Source organism: Ambystoma mexicanum, chromosome 3p (genome assembly GCF_040938575.1).
Source record: "Ambystoma mexicanum isolate Mex_15411 chromosome 3p, UKY_AmexF1_1, whole genome shotgun sequence".
Taxonomy (NCBI): Eukaryota; Metazoa; Chordata; class Amphibia; order Caudata; family Ambystomatidae; genus Ambystoma; species Ambystoma mexicanum.
Genome location: NC_090925.1, coordinates 930,129,274 through 930,153,145, shown reverse-complemented (window position 1 = coordinate 930,153,145; position 23,872 = coordinate 930,129,274). Strand labels below are relative to the sequence as shown.

Genomic DNA, 23,872 nt, shown 5'->3' with positions numbered 1-23,872 from the left:
ACACTTTGGTCAACTGTTCAAACCATGGGGCTGGCAGGCTCACGCACGGTACCACTTCCAAAGGTGCACCTCCTGGTGCTTCTAGATTATAGTATGGGCAAAACGCCCCTGATGGGTATGGTATTGGGCAGGGGTCTCCACAGGTGCCGGTCTTATTTCTGCATAAGGTCCCTAAACTGCCTACAAATCAGATAGAAACCAGGGAAAGCCTCATAAGCAAATGTAGTCCTTAGTTTTGCGCTATGCATAGTTGCCTATCTTTCATCCGTGATGACATTTTAAGCAGTACCAGGATACACCTGCAGGGAGACAATGTATTCAATTTTATTCGTTTGCAATTTAAGGAGTCTAGATTGGTCCGAAGTCTATTGGGCATTGATTTAAGATCTTACCCTCTGTCCCATTGTACATTAGAAATTAGGGCCCATTCCCCACCTAGGGGACTCCAACATCCTGTGTTATCTGAAGCTTATGTGGCTCCACTGGGCAAGAGGTGACTGGGCATTTTAATTATGCATTAGTAATCGCTGATCTATTTTGTAGCAAGCTTGATGTGATTTGCACCTTTTTGGAAATTGTTTTAATTGATCACTCATGCTTCTGGACCAATGAACTCTCAGCACCTTTTTAGCTACCTTTTATTTAGTGCTTTGTTTACATATAATGAAACTGTGATGTTTTAATGTCTCCAAGTGGTCCATACTATGGTATAGATGTCGTTTGATATCTGCTGATGATTTATTTATTTATTTTAGGACAAGCACATAACCACTGCTTGATCCATTGCCATGTACTAAGGTTGCTGTTACTGTTCTAAATGTGACGTTAATTGAAAGGCCTATTTTATTATTGTTTTGTATGCATCATTGATGTACTTTTATGCCTGTTGGCCAAAATAAAGTTGACTGATTGAAAACCTGGGCTGGAGCTTCTTGCATGCCTCTTTTCATGCCATGAAATTAGGGGATACACGCAGTCATTTAGAGAAATATTGGTTATCGTATACGTGTATACCGCCTCCTGTCATCTGTTATGACGTCGAAGCAGACCATAGTCTGAAATGACAAGAGAAATGGAGTGTTACAGTCCATGCAGCAGTAATTGTAGTGTAAGGGACTGATCAATAACGATGTCACGGATGACCAGTGTAGAGACGCGGAAATCAAGTGTGGCTGGACAAGAGCTGTAGAGTCGATTGATATGGTGGCAGATGGAACACATTTTTCATTGGACTCAGCTGTGTATTATTTGGCGCAGCACCATAATGGGAGACAGCATGAATACAGTGTGTGAACCCCTAGGGAAACTATCTACAGTTGAGGGCTCTGCTATAAATTACATGCAGCACACATGCAAATTACAAGGACAATTTTAGAGATGTAGGAATGTGTGGAATTAGAAGTCCTAGCTTTTTTGATTTGTATGCAATATTAAAATAATGTGGGTAATAACACATCAGACAGGATGGTCTGCTAAACAGACCTCCCCTTTGAGAAAGCTTTGCGAAAGTTCAATGCCAAAAGCATGCAGCTGCTGTCTCCCAGATCTGCAGCTCCTGCTCTCTAAAGGCACAGAGCAGGTGGAGAAGTCATAGTTGCCCCGTTTGACAGCTTCTGTGACAGCAAAGGTACTCCTGACCGAGGCTACCTTTAAATATGCACCTCTAATACAAAGCTAAATGAATTATCATTACCCTTCCACTATGCAGTAGATTATCTTGAAATATAATCCATACTTGGGTTTTGGTGTGGTGGCTGCTGGGTCACATAATGATTAAATCCACATCCAATTTGTAGCATACACATGCCAACACTGTCTGCCAAGGCCGGCCCTGGATAGTCTGTGTGTATTCTCTTTCCAGACATCTGTTCCTGCTGCAACCAGCAGGACAATATGCAGAGGGAGTGGCTTCTCTTTGATCTTTTGTGAGGTGGAGCAACACCTGTCTCCAGGCCAGGAAGCTCCCAGCATGGGAGCCCTGGGAAACAGTCTTCAAAGTGGCACACCTAAAACAGAGGTCTGCAGCCTTCCCGCTCATAGGGTACTTTTTATGTGAGTAAAAATGCTTGAACTATAAAAACTATATTTTTACTCTTGTCTTCATTACGCCTAGTTATTCATGTAAATTAAGATAGTTACATTTAAGTTGCTCTTAAGATCAGAAATTAACAATAGTAGAGCTTATTACTGTGACACTGCTCTGCTGGTACCACTCCTCGAAGTGTTTCCTTGAAGCTTTGTGCGTTCGAGGGGGCATGCTCGTACATCTTTATACTGTTTTTAGTGGGAAGTGTTTGCCTGTTTTCAGGGAGTACACAGGTTTGCTATGTTGCTTATCTGTAGTAATGCTTGCAGTCAATCAATGCTGTATCTGTGCTGGAAAGTACCCATTCACACCCACTTCCATCCTGCTAACACCAAAATCCCCAGAGTCATTCCACAGTATGTAAATCCTCATCTATAAAGAATATTGAATAATGTAAAAAAAAAAATTGCCAGATTTATAGGTGAGTTTGTACTTGCGTTTTAGCATGTTGAATCTGATTTGCATTTCCTTTGTTTATTTTGTTGTCAATTAATGGTACAGTGTTGCCAAATTATTCACAATTATCAGAACATGAATAATATGCTGAACATGTTGTTTATTGTGTATTTTGATCTACTCTATTTTTTCTGTTACAGTTCATGACCTGCAGAGCTTCGGACTTGATAATGTAGGTATGCTTATTTGCCTAGTGTGGCTTGTGTTTTAGGAATGTAAATATTTTTGTCAGTACAATTAGCTGCTAAAAGGAACACTTAATAGTCCTATGTATCTTAGTCTTCCCTTTCCTTTCTACCTACAGATGTCATTTCTAATGGAAATGTGATTAGTGCCGATAACGCAGATTGTAAGGCTCTTGGTGGTTGTGTGATCACAGAATACTTGCTTCCTAAATAAATGGTTTCTTGATAGGTCTCCTGAATGTAGTCACTCCCCTACAGAATCTGATTGGTTAGAAAAAGGCCTATTTATTTTCTTGAATACAGACAGTAGTTCGAATTTGTAATGGGACTGAAAAAGGGACAGACGTTTTTAAATTAACTTCTTGATATTAGTATACAAAGCTCCTACAACTACGTTCTCCTTTCTTATATATGCTAACATTTCGCACTGTACCAAATGTAAATTAACAGTCAATACAAGAAACTAGAAATGGATCATTCATTTATTTAAATGGTCACACATGGAACTCGTGCCTTAAACAGATTTAAAAATATTACATTGTCACATGTTGATGTCTGATCCGCAAAGTTGTAAAAGACATATTTGTTTAATTTCTTGCAAGATAAAATCAAATTATTTGTATGCATACTGAAACACAATAAAACAAAACCTGTGAGATTAGCTACAACCCTTACAAGTTCAAATATTGCCATTGATCACATTGCAGTAAAATAACTTGTTCTCGTCCAGGCATATAAACCCTCCTTGTCGTGGCTGGCAGCATACATTCACCCGAACAAATCTCAGAATGAGTTTTACACATAAATAACACATTACCAAGAAATGTCCATAAAACAAGATCAATCGTTCAAGAGCACCAGAATACTGGGGTTATGCAACTTTTCTGGTTGAGTCACAATATCTTAAGCACTGGACTTCAATTGTGAGTCACCCTAGAGCACCAATTCCAAAACGAAATAGACTGAGAGAGAAGATAAACTGCAGAATGACTTTCCTGACACTCTTGCACACAGTCTGATGCATTTGAGACATTGTGCTTGGTAGGCAGATGGGGAAATTGCCAAATGTGGACAAGTATAGATGGGCAGATAGAGGACGATAGATTCATAGTGCAGTCTGACTTGATGATCCATCCATATAAAACAAGCACTTTTAATATCATACAAAAATGTAAAGTGGCCATTGGACAAAAATAAAAAGCATATTTTAAAAAAGCAGGATAAACTGGTCTTGTAGTTCATCTTGCAACACAATTCCATAACACTTAAAGGAGCATTCAGCGACCATAGTATTTACATAGTATTTATATTTACTGAGGGAACAGTTTTGTCCAGAAACACTTAGAAACCATAATCTATCGGTGTTCTTACATTAGAAGGAAAGGTAATGTGCAACTGGCCCGTTGACTATTAGAAATATACAGTACTTGGACCAGGGACATGACAGTAATCTGTGGGGATATGTAAAGGGGTCTACGTAAGGTGGGGTTAGGTGCAGGGTAGTCGGGCAGGAGGAAGTAGTGTTGAGAATAGGTGGAGGGTGGTTAGTGAAGATTTAAAGCAGTGGTTTCTAGTGGAGCTTTGAAAATGGGTGGGAATAATGAAATACTAGTGTGTTGAGAAAGGCGCGATATTTGGGGGCTAAAAATGATCTGAAACTGATAAATTCAGGATACTAGTGCAATGTAGAGTTGTAGGAACTGGTGCCCACGCGGTGGGGTGCTAAACCCATGCATGGATTTGGGGGACAAGCAGTTAGGCATATGAAGCGTCTTATTTCTCATAGAAAGCCAACCGGCAAGGATGTAGTTTTGAGAAGTGAAAGAAAAGCTGTGAAGACTGTAGAGGGTTATTTTGCCAAGCAGAGAGGAGTAGTAGAGGGATTCTTGGGAAAGAAGAAAAGCACAGTAGTCAAGGTGAAACAGAATTTAAATAAGGGTTTTGGTAGAGTGGTGAGTGCGGATAGAGCAGATTTGCATGATATTAAGCAGGTTAATCCTGGCCACAGTGGAGCTAGTAGTGATGAAGTGCTGTAGGTTGAGATCATTGTCACAAGAGGACCATAAGGTTGCGTGCCTTGGGGAAAGGGAAACGCATGTCATGAGGAAATGAGATGGGTGAGAGAAAGGGTGGGGCTTTCAAGTCAGGAAAGAAGATCACTTTGGTCTTGGAGGAGTTAATGACAACAAAGTGGCTTCCAGCAAAAGATTGAGAGGCAAGGAGTAATACATGCAGAGAGATTAGGATTAAAAATAGTGTGTGCTTCTGCATTAGTACATCCAAGTCTACTGCCAATGCAGAGCTGTTGGCTAGTAAACCCACAAAGCAGGCTTCTTCCGAATGAATTGTGTCCTCCCACGTATTCCTCATTTTATGATCATATCCAGCTTCAGCTGCTTCAGAAATGATTTCCAGCAGAGGGAGCTGTGTGTTGATGTCAGTCGACTCAATGTCCCTCGGAGGCCTCCATCTCGATGTCGACCTCATTGATGGTATAAAGCGTGCACAGCGACCATTGGCTACAGTTCTGTTTACCCAGAAAAGTTATCGCTTCGGATACGATATGCTTCGGTTCCCTATCTAGAATTTTCGAATATATTATTGAGAAATGGCATCATCATAGGCATTTTCGACTCAGGGTTTAAGAAGTGCCAAGACTGTGGGGCAAGGATGTCCCTTACGGAACCCCATCAGGTGTGTCTGTGGTGCCTCGGTTCTTCTCACACTACCTTCGACTGTAAGGGCCTGCCTATTGATGACGGTGAAAGCCCTGAAAGAACGAAGAGGAAAATTAGTGGCAGGTTGGTCAAAATCCCCTTTGACCATGTCAAAAAAAGTGTCTTCAGACGAGTGGCGTAAAATGTCTCCTAGTCATAAAAAGACAGAGACCAAGATCGTTCTCACCACTCGTCATCTTCACGACGGTCAAGGAAAAGGCACCATAGGTAGCCGTCTTCGTCGTTGAGTTCCTCCCCAGAACGGGTTAAAGGCCCGATGAAATTGGTGCCTCCAGCTGAGTGGGAGAAGTTCAGATTAAAAATGATGCAAGTTTTTGAGAATGCTGCCTTGACTCCCTCAAACTCATGAAAGCCATGCCCAGGTCGAAATACTTGACAAGAAAAAGGGATAAGGGCAAAAACCATTCACCTCTGGGCCCGGAAGGCAAAGAAAGATCTCCTTGAGCGGTCAAAGGATCCCTTGAGTCGAGACAAATTTTCCTTTAGTAATAGGTCATCGGCGTCGAAGGACTCCTCATCGGATCATGACAGGTACACGACGCCAAGGGCGTTAGATGAGTCCTCAATATCGAGAGCGTCGAAGCCCTCGACGTTGACTTTGTCGAAGATTTCAGCACAACTACCGACACCATCGAGGGTCATAGAAAAGGTGTATAAACCATTACCAAGAAAGGACTTTTTTGGATCGCTTTCTTTGATTTATGAGGAGGCAGCACATTCTTCGGATGATTCATGACCTTTTGGTCTTCAATATGGAACACCTGGGGTCCCTGAGCCTTTGCTCTCAGAAGAATCAAGACTAAACATTTTTTACAAGAGGCCTTGCATAATGCAAGGGACTAGGTACATCTCCAAGATTGCTAGTTTGGGAGGCCGGACCCTGCTGACCATGCTGAAGGGTCTTACAGACAGTTAATAACCATGGTGGTACAGTATATGGGATGGGAAAGACAAACAGCCATATACAAACAGGATGATCTGACATCCTAGATAAGGGACCCCAGGAGGACCTTATTCTTCCTTTTCATGTGGCATTGCAAAGGAGAGTGAGTTCAAATTGGGAGACGCCAGAATTGATTCCGGCAGTGAATAAAAAATTGACATCTAAATACAGGGTGTACAGTAGTGACCCCAGTTACTTGACAAAGCATCCCACTCCTGAAAGTGTAGTAGTACAAACTGCCACATCAACCTCTAAACAGAACGCATACCCAACTATTCCCCCAGACAGAGATGACCAGCGTTACAACGCTTGGGCCAAGAATGTTTTCTCTGCAGGAGGTATGGCTCTAAAGTCAGCAAATGCTACGTGCACGTTGGCCAGATTCACTCTCACTATTTGGGAATGTGTAGCAATGGTGGCTGATCATATCCCCGAAGGGGAGAAAAGGGATGGATTTTTAAATCTAGTGAAGAATGGGAAAGATGTAATGTGGGAATCCTTACAGACATGTCTCGACACTGCTGACAGCATCAGCAGGTCCATGGCGGCTAGTACAGTTATGCACAGATTTGCCTGGTTAAGAAAGTGTGGTTTTGCTCTAGATGTGCAGTCCAGATTGCTTAACATGCCCTTTGATGGTACACATTTATTTGGTAGTAAGGCTGACAAGAGCCTAGAGAAAGTACAGACCTCTAAAGCGGCAGCAAAGGCAATTGGTGCTGCTATTAAACAGTCACAAAACCGGCACACCTTGGAGGGATAGGTCCTTTCGCTTTTACACCTCAGTTGGAAGGGGGAGAGGACTGTCCAATCAAAGAGGTCAGAAAAGATTTCCCCGTTGGGGACCGAGAAGAGGTACTAGAACCGCCCAGGTAGCGGCTGCTTTACCATTAGCCACTGCTCCAGCTGCCTCTAAACCTCTCTGAGGTCTTAGTTCACAAGACCCCATTGTGAGGCAGACTGTCACTGCATCTGAAAGAGTGGCGAGGCATTACTTCAGATGCATGGGCATTGGAAACAGTTGCCCAGGGTTACTGCCTTTCCTTGTCATCCACCGGGGCACAGCTCTTTCAAAGTTCCTGATCCGCTCCTTATACAGGAAATATCCATGCTAGAGAAAGGTGCTATAGAACCAGTACCTGTAGTGGAGAGGAACAAGGGTTGGTACTTGCCGTACTATCGAATTCCAAAAAAGGACAGAGGATTGAGACCCATCTTGGATTTAAGAGACTTGAACAAGTTCCTCAGGAAGGACATGTTCAATAGGGTTACCCTTTTTTTCATGTGCCAATCCATCACAAGCACAGAAGGTACCTGAGGTTCGCCGTTGGTGGTTCTCATTATCTGTTTTGAGTTCTGCCATTTGGGCTGACCTCCTCCCAAGGGTTTTCACCAAGTTAATGGCGGTAGTGGCAGTGAGTCTCAGGAGTTGGGAATTCACGTCTACCCCTACCTAGACTATTGGCTGATCAGGGCACATCCCCCGACAGGCCCTGGAACATCTCAGCTCCACCTGTCCCTCCCTTCAGAATGGGCTTCTCCCTCAACATCAAGAAGTCTCACATGATACCATCTCAGAAGCTCATATTCATTGGAGCCGTCCTAGATGTATCCCTAGGAAAAGCCTCGCCACCTTAGGTGAGGGATCAAGACATTCTGCAGATGGTCACCAAATTCCAGTGCGCCCTGCGTCTCCCGGCCTTCGACTTTCTGACTGGAAGTGTCCACTCCTGTAGGCATTTTCTCCAATCCCTGTCATTCCTCAAGTCCTCAGGAGGTTGAGAAAGTTTGGGAAATACATGATCCTAGAGAGGAGGGTCGGGGTTCTCTATCCGGAGGTGAAGACTCTCAACCTTAACGCATGGTTTCAGAGAGGTTGAGATGCAAGGATTGGGACCTCCCAGAAAACGTAATGGAGATTTTGCTTTCGGCCAGAATGCCAGCAACAAAGTCCTTGTACTGCTGCCGTTGGAACAAATACTGCAGCTGGTGTAGGGATAAGAATGTAGATGCATTTACATGCAGTTACGCCTATGGTGTTATCATTCTTATTACATCTGGCCAACTTGGGGCTCCAGGTTGGTACAATCAAGGGGTACCTTGTAGCGCTCTCCATTTTTAAGCTCTCCTCTGAAGAGGTATCTTTCTTCAAGATTCCCCTTGTGATACCATTCTTAAAAGGACTGACACATACATTTCCCCCAGTCCCATTCCAAGTCCCAACTTGGGACGTTAACCCAGTATTGAGATTTCTAATGTGTGCTCCTTTTGAACCTAACAAACAAAAGTAGAACTAGACACTCATCTAGTCCAAGGTTTACTCACACAAGGCTCTCATATGGATCTGCAAAAGTATACCAATGTTATTTATAATTAATTTTTTTCTTCAATAATATGTTCTACGATTCACCAAAAAGGCAAGATCTATTCTGTGTCATATTTATCGAATATTTATTTTGCTTGGAGGCTAACTGCATCCAATTAAGCCAGTGCCACTGTATGTGTTGTGCCTATGCATTTCGGAGCCAGTCCATCTTCAGGGCTGGGGCACTGATTGTTATGGCTGAAGACCCTGGATTTGTTATGAGATTCTGGCGGTGTCTTTTATTGTTGTGAGGCTCTGAGGCTGGTTTATCTGTTTCCATCTCACTGTGAGATGGAAACAGACAAACCAGCCTCAGAACCTCAAAAAAATAAGAGACACCACCAGATGTGCATAACAAATCCAGGCACATAACAAATCTCACTCTGAGATGGAAAGATAAATTATTATGAGCTTGAAAATTCTGACTCTTTCCTCCAGGAATACTTACACTGCTTTGGGAATTTATCATAAAATGGGGAATACGTGGGAGGACACAATCCATTCGAAGAACAAGTTACTTACCCATGGTAACTTTCTTTCGACTGGATGTTCCTCTCACGTATTCCTCATCACTCCTCCCAACCTGACCTGCTGTAGAATTTTCCATGTGATTGCAGTCTTCACTCTTTCAGGAAAAGTAACTGTCGGGTGTGGGTTATCCTATACATGCTTTTAAAAAAAATGGAACTGAAGCCAGCGGTCACTGCACGCACTTTATACCATCGATGACGTCGACATTGAGGCGGGAGGCCTCCGAGGGACATTGAGTCGACCGACAACGATGGGCAGCACCCTCTGTTGAAAATAATTTCTGAAGCAGTTGAATCTGGATATGGAAATATCATAAGATAAGGAATACGTGGGAGGAACATCCATCCAGTCGAAAGAACCTTACCATGGGTAAGTAACTTGTTCTTCTATATCAGTTGTCTTTAATCTAGAAACAAATTATAATCCCAATCCAAAACATATAGCTACTTTAAAAGAATGTGGTCCTCGTTTCCACATTTCTATTGTGAAAATAATATCCCCTATCTTCAGGTTTAAAGTTGTCATAACCTGCAAACATTTTTGGGTGTCAATGGATGGATTACATATCAAAAATACCTATAGAATTCTAATCACCTAATGTGTCCAGTGCATTTCCTTTCTCTTACCATAATTTATCCTTGATGTTTTGATATGGGGTTATGTCACCCTGAACAGTCAAAATACTGAATTCCTTGCAGAAAGCAACCATACCTTTTTAATGGAAGCTTGCATAGCAAATAGTGTTTTTGTGTATACAGTTTTATCAAACAACAAATATTTTACAAGATATACTTTAGGATTCAAAATTAGCATACGCCACAAGCCTTTGGCTGGTGATGACGTCTTGGCGAGTAGGAAATGGTGTGCTTTGTTTGTGGATTGTGTAAACTGCTAGCCAGGCTCACAACTTGAACATTGTATCCCCGATATACGTATGAGACACTAAGAGTAAATGAAAATCATATTGACAGGTGCTCTTTGTCAAGCCAGTTATAGTTTAACAATTTAGGAGGTCCGATTATCACAAACAAGGATGCGAGGGGATGTGCAGGAAGAGGACAAGGCGTCCATGAATATATGCCCTGACCTATACCAACCTATCTAATCTTTTCAAACCTGTGATTCATAAAGTTTTATAACCTGAAGGGGTCTCCCTAAATAGTCCCCAGGGATCTGTCACCAGGTGGCAAGGACACGGCCATCGCTATTGGATCCAGTTCCTCTGGGTGAACCAGTGAGGGAGTATCACCTGGATGGAGGGTATTCATTGAGTGGAAGTGGGACACAGATGGGTGAGACGCAGTATCCCCCTTGTTCCAACTTTTCCCCATCCTACCATGTAGAATATTCAGAAAGGCTGCCCCCCCCTTTTCCCACACTGACACTTTGGCACACCACGAAAGACAACGGACTAACACCAGAGCAGTTTACCTGATATGTCCCAATACTAGGGTCAAGCAAAGTCTGGCAATTGACCAGCATCACACACACTTGGCGGCCCTTTTCTTTCCCCACAGGGATAAAAGGTGGAGCACGAGAGCACAGTACAAGTAAGGCAGACTGCACGACGGGACAGCTATCCAAGCACGGCCGTTCAAGAGGAGGAAAAAGGCAAGAACCAAAAGGCTGACAAGGAGGGAAGCAACTTTGCCCTTTCCAATGAGACCTCCGTGGAAGGAATCGGAAGATGGCGAACAATAGCCCAAGTGTGTTGCAGCAGATTTCAATGGTACATGGAGCATGCCTATGTTGATGAGCAGTACAGAGGGAGACGCCTGCTACCGTGGTACGGGCCTTGACTCCAGATAAACTGAAAAGCCAACGGTTCATCAACAGCCAGTGAGTCGAGGGGAGAACCGATAAGAAACCAAACTGTGTTGAACGAAAGTAGCAAATGGCTAACTGAAGAAAAGTACAAAGAAATGTTAATACGAAAGGGGTAAACCAGCTGCGAGGAGTCAGGCACCACTTGGGTGCTCACTATGGAAACTCTGGCCAATTACCCTATTGTTGAAACTACCATTACCAAGAAGGCCTTGCGAACAAGGTGAGAAATTGATCAAAGTGGTCATACAGGGGTCTAGCAAAATCCTCTGTACAGTCGAAAGTCTTTGACTGTCAGAAGGTTGTAAAGCTAAGGGAAGTGAATCCTGCATCGTACGAAAGTAGAAGAAATTGTGTGATTGGCATAAGTTGGCAAGAATGAACCCTGCAGAGGAATGCTTAATGAAAGGGGCGAAGCCTAAAGTCTCGATGAACAGTGTGTTGACAAAGGTGAGCCCGAAAGAGGGATGTCCACAGTGAAATGTTTAAGAAGACATTAAGACATGTGAATGCAAGGAAAGCCACACTGAACCCGACTCAGGGAGACGAACGTTCAAGAAGGGTATGAGCCTGGAAGTGGGGGATCCAGATGTGAAAAGCCATCACCCAACGTCCATTTGAAAAGGAACTTTTTATTTGTTATTTTATTAATAAATTAAGTCTTCGAAGGCAAGAGACTTTTAAGGGAAATGAGACTTGGCCATTGACGTCCTTATAGCTGAGAACGGACCTGTCGTCTCGTGCTGGAGAAGTTGGAGAGTGCTGTGTTCAGGAGTCCCACGTTGTCCCGTGCTCAAAATGTGGGGAAGGGAGACCCCTGGCTACCACATGCTGACTTCTCATTTGTGAACACTTCTTTCTTTCTTTCTTTCTTGTGAACCCTATCCCACACTCTTTTTGTATTTAGCGTAAGGATTGGCAATAGGTGTTTCTTAGTATAACCCTTTTTGTTTGACACGACGGCACTAGGACTGCCTTATTATTTTTTGATGGTCGTAGCTTGCTCCCATCTCAGATTTAGGTTTAGCTTAGGCGTTTATCTAACCTGCACAAACAGTTTAATAAACACCCTTGAACTGTGATCTCTTCCGCCTGTCTATTCTTGATAACGTGGAGAACAGCAAAAGACACCAATAGCTACCCACCTCAACCACACATCAGATGTAGATAGCCTACTCAAGAAATGATATTCAATATCATCAAATTGCATATTCAACCAAAGGCATAATATCAAAAAAAGAATATTTTTTAATTCATATATTTCAGACAATGTACTCATATACAAAACATCTAAAACACTAATAAATGTGAGCTTTGCTTGAAGAACAACACAAAGAACACAAATGGTATGAAACCCACAATTTCAGCTGTTTCTCTATCAAATGCAGATGTTGTTCATATGCATTATTTGGTTACGTGATGTTGGTAACAGTGACTTCAACCACGTACAGGTATTTGCACAACATGGATAAACAGCGTAAAAAACTACCCTATTCTTGATAACATGCCTTCTTTACAATGTCATCTCTTTGTGAAAACAAAACATTCTCATTCCTTGACTGTAATCACATAGCAGAGAGCCACATGTCTACGCTAGAAATGCTTACAGATTTATGGAGTCTTAACTCTATAAATTTGCCCGCTATAATCAGTTACTGGTATAAGTGTACAGCCAAACCTGGACTCTTAGGCAGTACCACATTTAATACCAGGTAGATCTGTTTCCAGAATAGAGTTCTGGACAATCCCAGAATGTGTACTGTGAAAAATCCTATGGATCCATCACTGAAACCCTGCCTAAGGTCTACTCCCAGGTGGCCAGGGGGCGGGGGCTATACTGTGGGTGCATCACCTGGGAGGAGACGGGGCCCAAGTCGGTGAGGAGATTCCATGGGATGAGACGCAACATTTTTCCTCTGGATGGAAGAACCTCCCCAGGTACCTAAAGAGGTAATGGCTTATTGTCATTTTAATGTCCCTAGCTCTCATGTTAGATCTCGAGTTGTGAACTTTAATGTTGTAAGATCTGAGCAAACTGTACCAAAAGGAAGATCCTTGTGTTCCCTTAGCTTTTAGAATAGGCAGGGAATTCCTCAACAGAGCAGGGAAAGTGAAGCATTGTGATAAATTTTCTTTTAAAATAAAATGGCATATTTTGAAAGATATTCGGACAGTTGTCCGCCTCTCTTTACTGACTCCTCACAGTACGTAAAACCTCTCATGCATTCCCAATAGAGGTTTGACTCCAGAAGGTTACAACCCTCCATTGTGCATAAAAGTAGATGATCCCTTTACAGATGTATCCACACACTATATCAATTAGTGGAACTGAAGTCAGTATCCCCAAATCATTTCCCCATTGAGCTTTTTTCCTTAATTTTCTCAGAGAGACTCTCATTGCATTATCTTGAGATTGTCTTTGAAGAGGCGGATCAGCAAGAAGTGTCATTGAGAGTGCACAGTGAAGGGTCATCTGCAACACATAAGAAGCCATTTTCATAGCACTCTCCAATGAACGGTTTTGTCGTATCTTCTGTCTTAATAAATAATTGATTTGGGAGAACTGCATTTTTCAATTGGGAATCCATATGAAAGGTTTTAAGCCTAGAAACAAATACACCATTAAAGATTTTGTGTGCATTTAAACCAGATATCATTTTTTTCTCATGCCTTCCACTTGCTGGAGGGCTGTGAAAAGAAACTCCCAGGGCTGACCTCCAAAATATGCAAAAATGAAGGGGGGTCCTGGGAGTCTCTCTGCCAAACATAACTCCTGGTTGCGAGAGCCTTACGCAGATTCTTTAGCTCACTATGTTTCACAGAGGAGAAATATCCCAATCCTATCAGTCTTTGTCCTGCCCTGGGTCAGTCCAGCACCGAAATGCTTGGCAATGTTCCTTTGAACAAGAGTACCAACAGCAGCCCCAGACACGTGTTTCGGTCTGGTTGGACCTCGTCAGTAGGGTGGAGCTGTGCCTCCCTAAGAATAGTGAGCAAGGGGTCGACCTCTGGATTCCCCTAGTTACTTAGGGTGACCTAAAGGTACTTAAATTATGCAAATTAACAAGGGGGATGCTGGGAGTCCCTCTGCCAGACATTAGTCCTGGTAACGAGAGCCTTACCCAGATTCTTTAGCTCACTATCTTTGACAGAGGAGAAATATCTAAAACATATCAGTCTTTGTCCCGTCCTGGATCAGTCCAGCACCGAAATGCTAGGCAATTTTCCTCTGAACAATAGTACCAACAGCAACCCCAGACACGTGTTTGTCTGGTTGGACCTCATCAGTGTCACGACCCACATCCAGAAACTCCCGTAGCAAGCCCATGGGCCAGGAGGGGTATTGGCTCGGGTCTCCAACAAACTTAGGCATCCTTTGCCTAGGCCCTCTTGGGGCCAGTCCTGGTGCCTTTGGTGCCAGGCTTTTACTTAATAAAGACTTGTGTGTAGGGAACTACTTTATTTCAAGTGCCAGTCAACATGGAGGCATCCACATAGCTTGGCTCCTTGGAACCAAGCTATGCGGTATAGAGTTTTGGGTGTGATACCCTAAGAACTACTTTACCTGGACTACTTTCTTGAAGCTATTTAAACCACACCCGACTTGGATAACCCGCTTCGCGTTACTTTGCAATCCTGCAACGTGACGTTCGTGTTCAGCTGTATCCGCGAACCATGGAAGAACAGCATCTGTAAAGAGACAAAAGGACATCGTTAGCAGCAACAGCTTACCTGTAATTTTCATTGTTAGCTGCCCACAGCTCCTGCGAATAGCATCCTAGGATCAGCGCTTCTCCCAGACTGACGGATCTGCAAAAATGGAAGAAACAAGACACTAGACACTTTTACAACATAACGAACTGTGCCGAAAAGCTTACCTTGCAAGTCGCCCCTCGACGAGCATCGCCTCAGGATTTCATACACCGGGTGAGCACCGCGATCTATGGGAAAGAAAAGACAACAGGTTAGCAAAGGCAAGGCATCATAGCGCTGCGCATAGCGCCTACTTACCGCCATCATTTACTGGCGAGACCCAGTTCAGCCAATGCATCACATTGGACTTCTGCGCACCTAAGGAAGAGAAAGAGACATTTATTAAACCAAGAAAGGCATGCAAGAATAACAACAATATACAACAGCAATAAGACCTACCTGAAAGACTCAAAGCAGGCCGGCATCAGTGAAGTAACTAGATCGCATTCGCCCACAAAGGACAACGTGCCCCTACCAAGAAGGCAGGACGGAGAGCACACCTGAATTAACAACAAGGTGAGGAGAGGTCCAGAGGGGCTGCAGGCATACGGGGTGGTGGAGGGCTGCTTACCCCAGTTGCCCAGTCTTGAACATTGCCCACCTGTATTCCAGGCAGAACTTCCCCGTTGGTCACACCTGGGAACCGCAGAGAAGGATACCAGAGTCCCTACGGGTGGGTGGTGTCCCCGTGGATACCAGGTGAGCGTAACAGAATGCAAAGCCTGCCAAACCAATCCACCTGGGCGCCATGGAAATATCAGAATTGGACCAATTGGCCCAATTGTTAGGAGAACTTTGTGCCAAGGTTCATTCTGACGGACAAGAGACTAATGCTCTCCGGAGAGACTTATTAGTGACTAAAGAGCGCACTGAAGATTCTAGCAGGAAATACTTGCAATCACAAGGAGGACAGACACCTCTACCTGGAAACAACCAACGATGCAAAATCCTACCATCCCATCCCATCCCATTCACTACCTCTACTCCGGTACAAATCATGGTACCGGGAACAGTTCCTTTGGTACCACCAGAGAGGTTTGCAGGTGATCCACGGAAATACGCAGCTTTCATGAATCAGTGTCGCCTTCACTTTCTCTGCAGGCCTGGAGCATTCCCAAATGACCAAGCTCGGGTAGCCTTTGTTTCATCATACCTGAGTGGTAGCGCAGCAGATTGGTCGGTACCATTGGTGACCCATGATGATCCTTTATTTTATGTTTATCTGAAGTCTTTATTACATGACTTTGGGGATTTCAGAGGGAAATGGAAAAACTTTTTGCTCGCCATTCCCGACAGCAAGCAGGGGACAATGAACTCCTTTCCCTCCGACAGGGGAATCAGGACTTGTTAACATACATTACTACATCAGGACTTGTTAACGTACATTACTACTTTCAACAGATTGGTTGCTGAAGCTAGGTGGCTTGAAAACAAAAGAACCACGTTGTTTCATCTGGGCTTATGAGGTGAATTAACAGACGTTCTAGCTCAAGTGGTTGATCCTCCTAGAGACTGTTCTGAATTCATAGATTTGGTCGTAGAACTAGACCACCGGTTGCAAGACCGTAAAGCAGACCATTCCAAAATGGACCCTCGGGCTGTGTACGTTCGATCTAGAGACAATGTAACTAGAGTGCAAGAAAATACTGTGGAGCCCATGCATATCGGAGGGGTACGACCTCCACTAACAAAACAAGAGCGAGATAAAAGGAGACAACAACAACTATGTCTGTATTGCGGAAAACCAGGGCATTTCCTGAAGGACTGCCCAGTGAAACCTCCAAGGAAGATCGTCGGGGCCACGGAAAAAGATGAAGAGAAGGAATCTAAGTCGGAAAACTACCCAGCTTGCCAAACGTAGAGGTCAGTTTGTCGAGTGAGAGAAGAGCCACCGACCTCACACTTTGTAATACCGGTGATCTTAATTAATAACCAACGGTCATCAAGAATGCATGCCGTTGAAGCATACATCGACAGCGGAGCAGTTGGGAATTATATAGATCAAGACCTGGCTGCAGAAGTGGGGCTTCCCCTATGTTCCAAGCCGACTACAGACAAGGTAACTACGGTTGATGGGACAGAAATCTCTTTCGGACCCGTAACCCAATGCACAACCGAGATAACCTTGCTGTGCCAGGACGGACATCAGGAACTTATTTCGTTCAATCTCATCAAGGCACCTCAATTCCGGCTCATACTAGGGATGCCATGATTAGTCGCTCACAACCCTTTGACTGGCGGGCAAGGAAATTAACCTTTCCCAGCGACTGCTCCCCACCCAGCCTGTTATTATCAAGAACAGAAACCGGCTTTCAGTATCTCTACAACTCCCGGAGCGACAGTATCAACCCTGGGTGTAACTAATACCTTGCCTGAGGAATACCACGATTTCCAGGATGTATTCCAGAAGGACCAAGCAAACACGCTGCTGCCGCACAGGTCCTATGACTGTCAGATCCACCTTGTTCCAGGTGCTCAAGTCCCTTGCGGCAGAATCTATGCTCTTACGGAACCTGAAAACCTTCATCTGAAGTCTTATTTAGACCAGTACCTTGCAAACGGATTCATCTGTCCATCAAAGTCCCCTGCAGCCAGTCCTTTGTTCTTCGTACCGAAAAAAGAAGGGGACTTAAGAACCTGTATTGACTACCGCACATTAAACCAGATCACTGTGAAGAACCGTTACCCCTTGCCACTTATCCCTGAAATGCTGGACCAGGTCAAAGATGCCCAGATTTACACCAAATTGGATCTTCAAGGAGTGTACCACCTGGTCCAGGTCAGAAGCAGAGATGAATGGAAAACTGCTTTCCGTACCAAATACGGTTTGTACGAATATAAAGTCATGCCCTTTGGGTTATGCAACGCTCCCGCAGCATTTCAATATTTTATGAATGACGTCTTGAAAGAGCTAATTGATGTCTGCGCCCTAGTCTACATAGATGATATCCTAGCGTACTCAACCTCAAAACAGGATCATATCAAGCACGTCCGTTCAGTCCTCACCAAGTGCCGTGAACATTGTTTATATGCAAAGCTTGAAAAGTGCTTTTTTCACGTCACCGAAGTTGAGTTTCTGGGTTTTATTCTTACTCCAGGAGGCATCAGAATGGACCTGCACAAAGTAGACGCCGTTTTGAAATGGCCATCACCAACTTCAGTAAAAGGGGTACAAAGCATGTTGGGCTTTGCGAACTTCTATCGCCGGTTCATACCAGACTTCTCTCAGGTCGTACACTCGATCACCGTATTGCTACGGAAAAACAACAACAAATTTGCCTGGACCGAAGAAGCGGAAAAAGCTTTTCAGGAACTTAAGAAAAGGTTCACCTCCGCGCCAATCCTGCGACATCCTCGCCCAGATCTTCCCTATATTGTGGAAACGGACGCTTCCAGTATAGCAATGGGAGCTGTCCTCTCACAAAGAGATCCAGAAACCGGCCAGCGACATCCAGTGGCCTTCTGGTCAAAAAAATTCTCACCTATGCAGATTAATTACGCCATCACGGACAAAGAACTCTTGGCGATCAAATCCGCCTTTAAAGCCTGGCGGCACTACCTTCTGGGGCCAGACACACATTACAGTTATCACGGACCACCGAAACCTGCAATATCTTAAAACGGCTAAAGCCCAGTCTTCACGCCAATTGCGGTGGGCCCTTTTCTTCGCCGAATATGATTGTCCTCACATTTCGACCAGGGGTCAAGAATGGAAAAGCTGACGCACTCTCTCGTACAGGCACTGATGACATAGTATATACGACCCCAGACCCAGTTCCCATCATACCGGAAGACAAACTCTTGGGCCGCACTACGGCCTTAACCCAAGTAGAACTGAGAAACGAGATTCACAGAACCATGAATCCAGATACTTTCCTTGCATGGCAAGCGCAGGGGAACAAAATTCCATCAAAGATCACTTACCCTTTTTTAAGGATCGTCTGTATGTACCCACCAAGGACTTACAACAACAAATCATTTCAGGTTATCACGATTCTCTGATCGAAGGGCACCCTGGAATCACCAAGACTCTAGCCAAGGTAAAACAGAACTTCTGGTGGCCTGCCTGGCGTAAAGACGTCATCCAATATATTCAGTCATGTGGAGTCTGCGCACAAAATAAGTCGCAAAAACAAAAACCATCTGGTCTTCTGCAACCTTTGGACATTCCTCCCACTCCATGGCACACTCTTTCCCTCGACTTCATCACTGACCTACCTCCCAGTCAAGGGTTTAACACCATTCTTGTAGTCGTGGACTTATTCTTAAAGATGGCACACTTTATTCCGCTCAAAGGCCTCCCTGACGCATCCACTTTAGCCAAAGTGTTCCTGGATGGTATTGTTAAACTACATGGCTTCCCATCAGTCCTGATCTCCGATCGAGGTAGCCAGTTCATCTCCAACTTCTGGAGAAAGTGTTGTGCAATGGCGCAAATTGATGTTCGGCTATCCACTAGCTATCACCCCCAAACAGACGGTCAGACCGAGAGGACCATTCAGACCCTCGAGCAATACCTACGGTGCATGTTGCACCATGAACTAAGACTGGAAAGACTTCCTATGGATAGCCGAGTACGCATATAACAATTCCTTGCATTCCAGTCCCGGACAAACACCCTTTTTATACCCTTTATGGTAGACACCCACGTATCTCAGAACTGGATCTCCCAACCAGTTTGGAAATGCCAGCAGTAAAAAGGCCTTCACACCAACATCACTCAAGCTTTCAAAAAGGCCAAAGGACATCTTATTCTTGCCAAAGAAAAGCAAAAGCAATTCGCCGACCAACACCGGAAAAAAGCCCGACTATCAGGTAGGAGACAAGGTTTGGCTGGCCGCCAGATTTGTACCCATCAAAGGAACCTGGACCTTTCAACCCAGGTACTTAGGACCTTACACCATCAAGGCAATTATTAATCCAGCGGCCGTCAAACTAGATTTACCACCTAACCTACAAATCCACCCGGTATTTCATGTGTCCCTTTTAAAACCAATACAGCCCGGTACACGGATTGGGACACCACCAAAACCCATACTTATTGACGGAGAACCAGAATTCGAAGTCGGAGGCATCCTGGATTCCAAGTACTCAAGGGGCAAGCTATACTATCTAGTTGATTGGAAAGGATTTGGACCCCAAGATAGATCCTGGGAACCCTGTGAAAACATTCATGCACCACGTCTGATCAAAAAATATCATCGAAACTTTCCAACTAAACCTGGGCCGGACAGAAGGAACCCCTTCAGAGGGGCCTTGGGAGGTTGGGGGAGTGCTGTCATGACCCACATCCAGAAACCCCCCTGGCAAGCCCATGGGCCAAGAGGGGTCTTGGCTCGGGTCTCCAACAAACTTAAGCATCCTTTGCCTAGGCCCTCTTGGGGCCAGTCCTGGCGCCTTTGGCGCCAGACTTGTGTCTAGGGAACTACTTTATTTCAAGTGCCAGCCAACATGGAGGCATCCACATGGCAATCTGATTAAGGTATCCAAAACCACCAAAACTCTGGGTATATACTTGGACGCCTCCCTGACACTCACTAGACAAACTAATGCGGTGGCCTCCGCATCTGCTTACACATGCAAATTGATCTCAGCCTGCCGCCCTTTCCTCACGGCCCAGAACTGCATCCCCCTGGCCAGGACCCTGGTCATGTCTAAATTGGACTACTGCAATGCATTGTACCAGGGTACCAACCAGGGTAATCTTAATAAACTCCAGACGACGCAAAATAATGCCATCAGAGCAGCCCTCAACATCCCCCGATCTGCCCACATTTCAGAAACCAGGAAGAACCTCAACTGGCTCTCAGTCACCCAAAGGGTCTCCCTGAAAGCACTTGCCCTCACCTACAAATGCGTCAACCACCAGGCTCCTTCATACCTAGCTTCGCGCTTCACTCATTATACACCAGCATGAGCACTCAGATCTGCACAACACCAAGGTCTAGCGATCCCCAGATTTAAGCTTCAATCTGCTGGAGGCAACAGCTTCCCTGTCCTGGCAGCCAAGCTCTGGAACACTGTACCACTTTTGATCAGAACCCTACCTTCATTCAACCAATTCAAACACAAAGCCAAGCTTTGGTTAGTTACCTTCCACTAACAACTGCTCCTCCTTACCGACTGGGCCTCTGGGACCCCACTTGCACTGTTGTTTGATGCCTGATTTGTAACGTCCACGGCTTACGTGTTGCAATTTGTTGGGACTGCTATGATGAAATGTAATGTACTGCTCCCTTACTTGTAAATATAATGTAACTGCCTTACTATGATATGTGCCCGGTTGCCCTTGGGCCTGGCTTTGCGCTATATAAATAAAATAAATACAAGCTATGCGGTATAGTGTTTTGGGTGTGGTACCCTAGGAACTACTTTACCTGGACTACTTTCTTGAAGCTATTTAAACCACACCCGACTTGGATAACACGCTTCGCGTTACTTTGCAATCCTGCAACATGACGCTCATTGTGTTCAGCTGTATCCGCGAACCATGGAAGAACAGCATCTGTAAAGAGACAAAAGGACATCGTTAGTAGCAGCAGCTTACCTGTAATTTTCATTGTTAGCTGTCCACAGCTCCTGCGAATAGCATCCTAGGATCAGCGCGTCTCCCAGACTGACGGATCTGCAAAAAAGGAAGAAACAAGACATTAGACACTTTTACAACATAATGAACTGTGCTGAAAAGCTTACCTCGCAAGTCGCCCCTCGACCAGCATCGCCTCGGGATTTCATACATCGGGTGAGCACCGCGATCTAAGGGAAAGAAAAGACAAGGGGTTAGCAAAGGCAAGGCATCATAGCGCTGCGCATAGCGCCTACATACCGCATCATAGCGCTCTTGATACGCCGTCATTTACCGGCGAGACCCAATTCAGCCAATGCATCACATTGGACTTCCGTGCACCTAAGGAAGTGAAAGAGACATTTATTAAACCAAGAAAGGCATGCAAGAATAACCACAATATACAACAGCAATAAGACCTACCTGAAAGACTCAAAGCGGGCCGGCATCAGTGAAGTAACTAGATCGCATTTGCCCACAAAGGACAACGTGACCCTGCCAAGAAGGCAGGACGGAGAGCACACCTGAATTAACAACATGGTGAGGAGAGGTCCAGAGGGGCTGCGAGCATACAGGGTGGTGGGGGGCTGCTTACCCCAGTTGCCCAGTCTTGAACATTGCCCACCTGTTTCCAGGCAGAACTTCCCCGCTGGTCACACCTGGGAACCGCAGAGAAGGATACCAGAGTCCCTACGGGTGGGTGGCGTCCCCGTGGATACCAGGGGAGAGTAACAATCAGTAGGACGGAGATGTGCCTCTCTAAGAATAGTGAGCAAGGGGTCCACGTCTGGATTCCTCTAGTTACTTGGAGAGACGGTGGAGCAGGATGGTATGGTTGACTGTGTTGAAGGCAGAGGAGAGATCGAGGAGGATGAGGACAGGGGGAATGTTAGAGTGAAGGTTGGAGAGCAGATCTTCACGGATGTTTAGGAGAGCAGTTTCCATGCTGCTGGCAGCACTGGATCCAGACTGGTGGTCATGCAGACAGCCAACAGAATCGGAATGAAGGTTAAGCTGAGATAGCCAACTTTTCCAGCAGTTTGCCCAGAAAGGGAGTAATGGAAATTGGGCGATAGTTAGCCGGACTAGAAGGATCAGCTGTGGTTTTCTTGAAGAGGATGCACAAGGGAGTGCTTCAGAGGAGAGGGGAAGGATCCTGAGGCAAAGGAGTGGTTGCAATGTGGTCCTTGATAGTTTTAGAGGAACAGGGATGAACCTGTTTTGACAAGGTTTTCATAGATCGGACTTGTCTAGCAACCTCATCAGGGGAGAAAAGAGGAAAGGACGAGAAGGGGGGTGGGGGTGGCTGAAGGAGGGTCAGCAAGCACAGACTGAGAGGGGAGAGGAAGGGAATGGGAGGGGTGGAGAGGGTGGACAGGATGTCCTGGGTTTTTGAGATAAAGTGAGAGGCAAGGGCATTGCAAAGAGCCTGGGTGGCAACAGGAGAGGTAGAGACTGCAGCAGGGTTGGCCAGCTCCTTGCAGATTTTAGAGTTCGGCTGAGTTGCAGGATGCTGCAGAGACACAAGCTTGAATGTGGACTCTCTTCTTGGTGAGGACAGAGAATCGGTGTTGCCTTGGAGCCTTTGGAGCAGGTGACAGGCCAGTTTGTCAGAGGATGAACAAGAACCCCTCCATTTCCTCTCAGCTGCGCTAAACTTAAGTGTAGCTAGGTCAGAGTCATACCAGGAATTGCACTTGGCTTTGGACTTCAAACGGATCCTCATGAGAGGGGCAAAAGCATCAAGAGTATCAGGAATTGAAGAGCAGAAGCAGCCAGAGGTGGAGTTGGGGGGGGGGGGGAGGAAGAGAGAAGGTGGTGGCGAAAGCCTCAACTGAAGCACGCTTCATGGGACGGATGACCGAGAAGGTAGGTGGCAATGTTGGGGTAGGCTTGGCTTGGGGGGGAAGAGGAAGAGATGAGAGGAGGGAGTGATCGCTCCAGGAGAGGAGTGGTCAGAGGGATGGGGAGGTCAGAGGAGATCAAGACATTGTGTGTGCCCTGCAGAGTGAGTCGGGTCAGAGGGGAGGATGGATAGGGAGTCGCAGAGATCACAGAAGAGTACAGAGGAGGAACAAGGAGAGTCTAAATGAATATTGAGGTCACTGAGGAGGAGGAGTTGAGTGGTAGAGGCCAGGAGGGAGTCCGCCCACTCAGAGAGAAATTAGGTGATTTGACCAGGAGGCCTGTAGATGGTAGCCACAGTAAGAGAATGGGTAGGAGAGAGAGGCTACAGACAAGGCATTCAAAAGAGGAGTAGGTCTGAGTGAAAATGATAGAGGCAGATATCCACTCAGGAAAGATGAGGGCTACCCCCCACACCCCCCACCGGACCGGGAGGCTATGGGTGTGGAGAGGATCTTGGAGCCATCAGGGAGGAGAGTGTCAAAGTTTGAGACAGAGCTGGCCGTGAACCATGTCTCAAT

At 45.2% G+C, this 23,872-nt stretch overlaps 1 protein-coding gene across 1 annotated transcript in view; it reads left to right on the top strand.

Moving 5' to 3' along the window:
• ERGIC3 (ERGIC and golgi 3) overlaps window positions 1-23,872 on the top strand; it is an 834,442-nt gene that overhangs the window by 531,781 nt on the left and 278,789 nt on the right. The window contains exon 8 of the mRNA XM_069652225.1: window positions 2,683-2,714. Within this exon, the coding sequence (XP_069508326.1) occupies window positions 2,683-2,714 (32 nt within the window). The remainder of the gene's footprint in view (window positions 1-2,682; window positions 2,715-23,872) is intronic.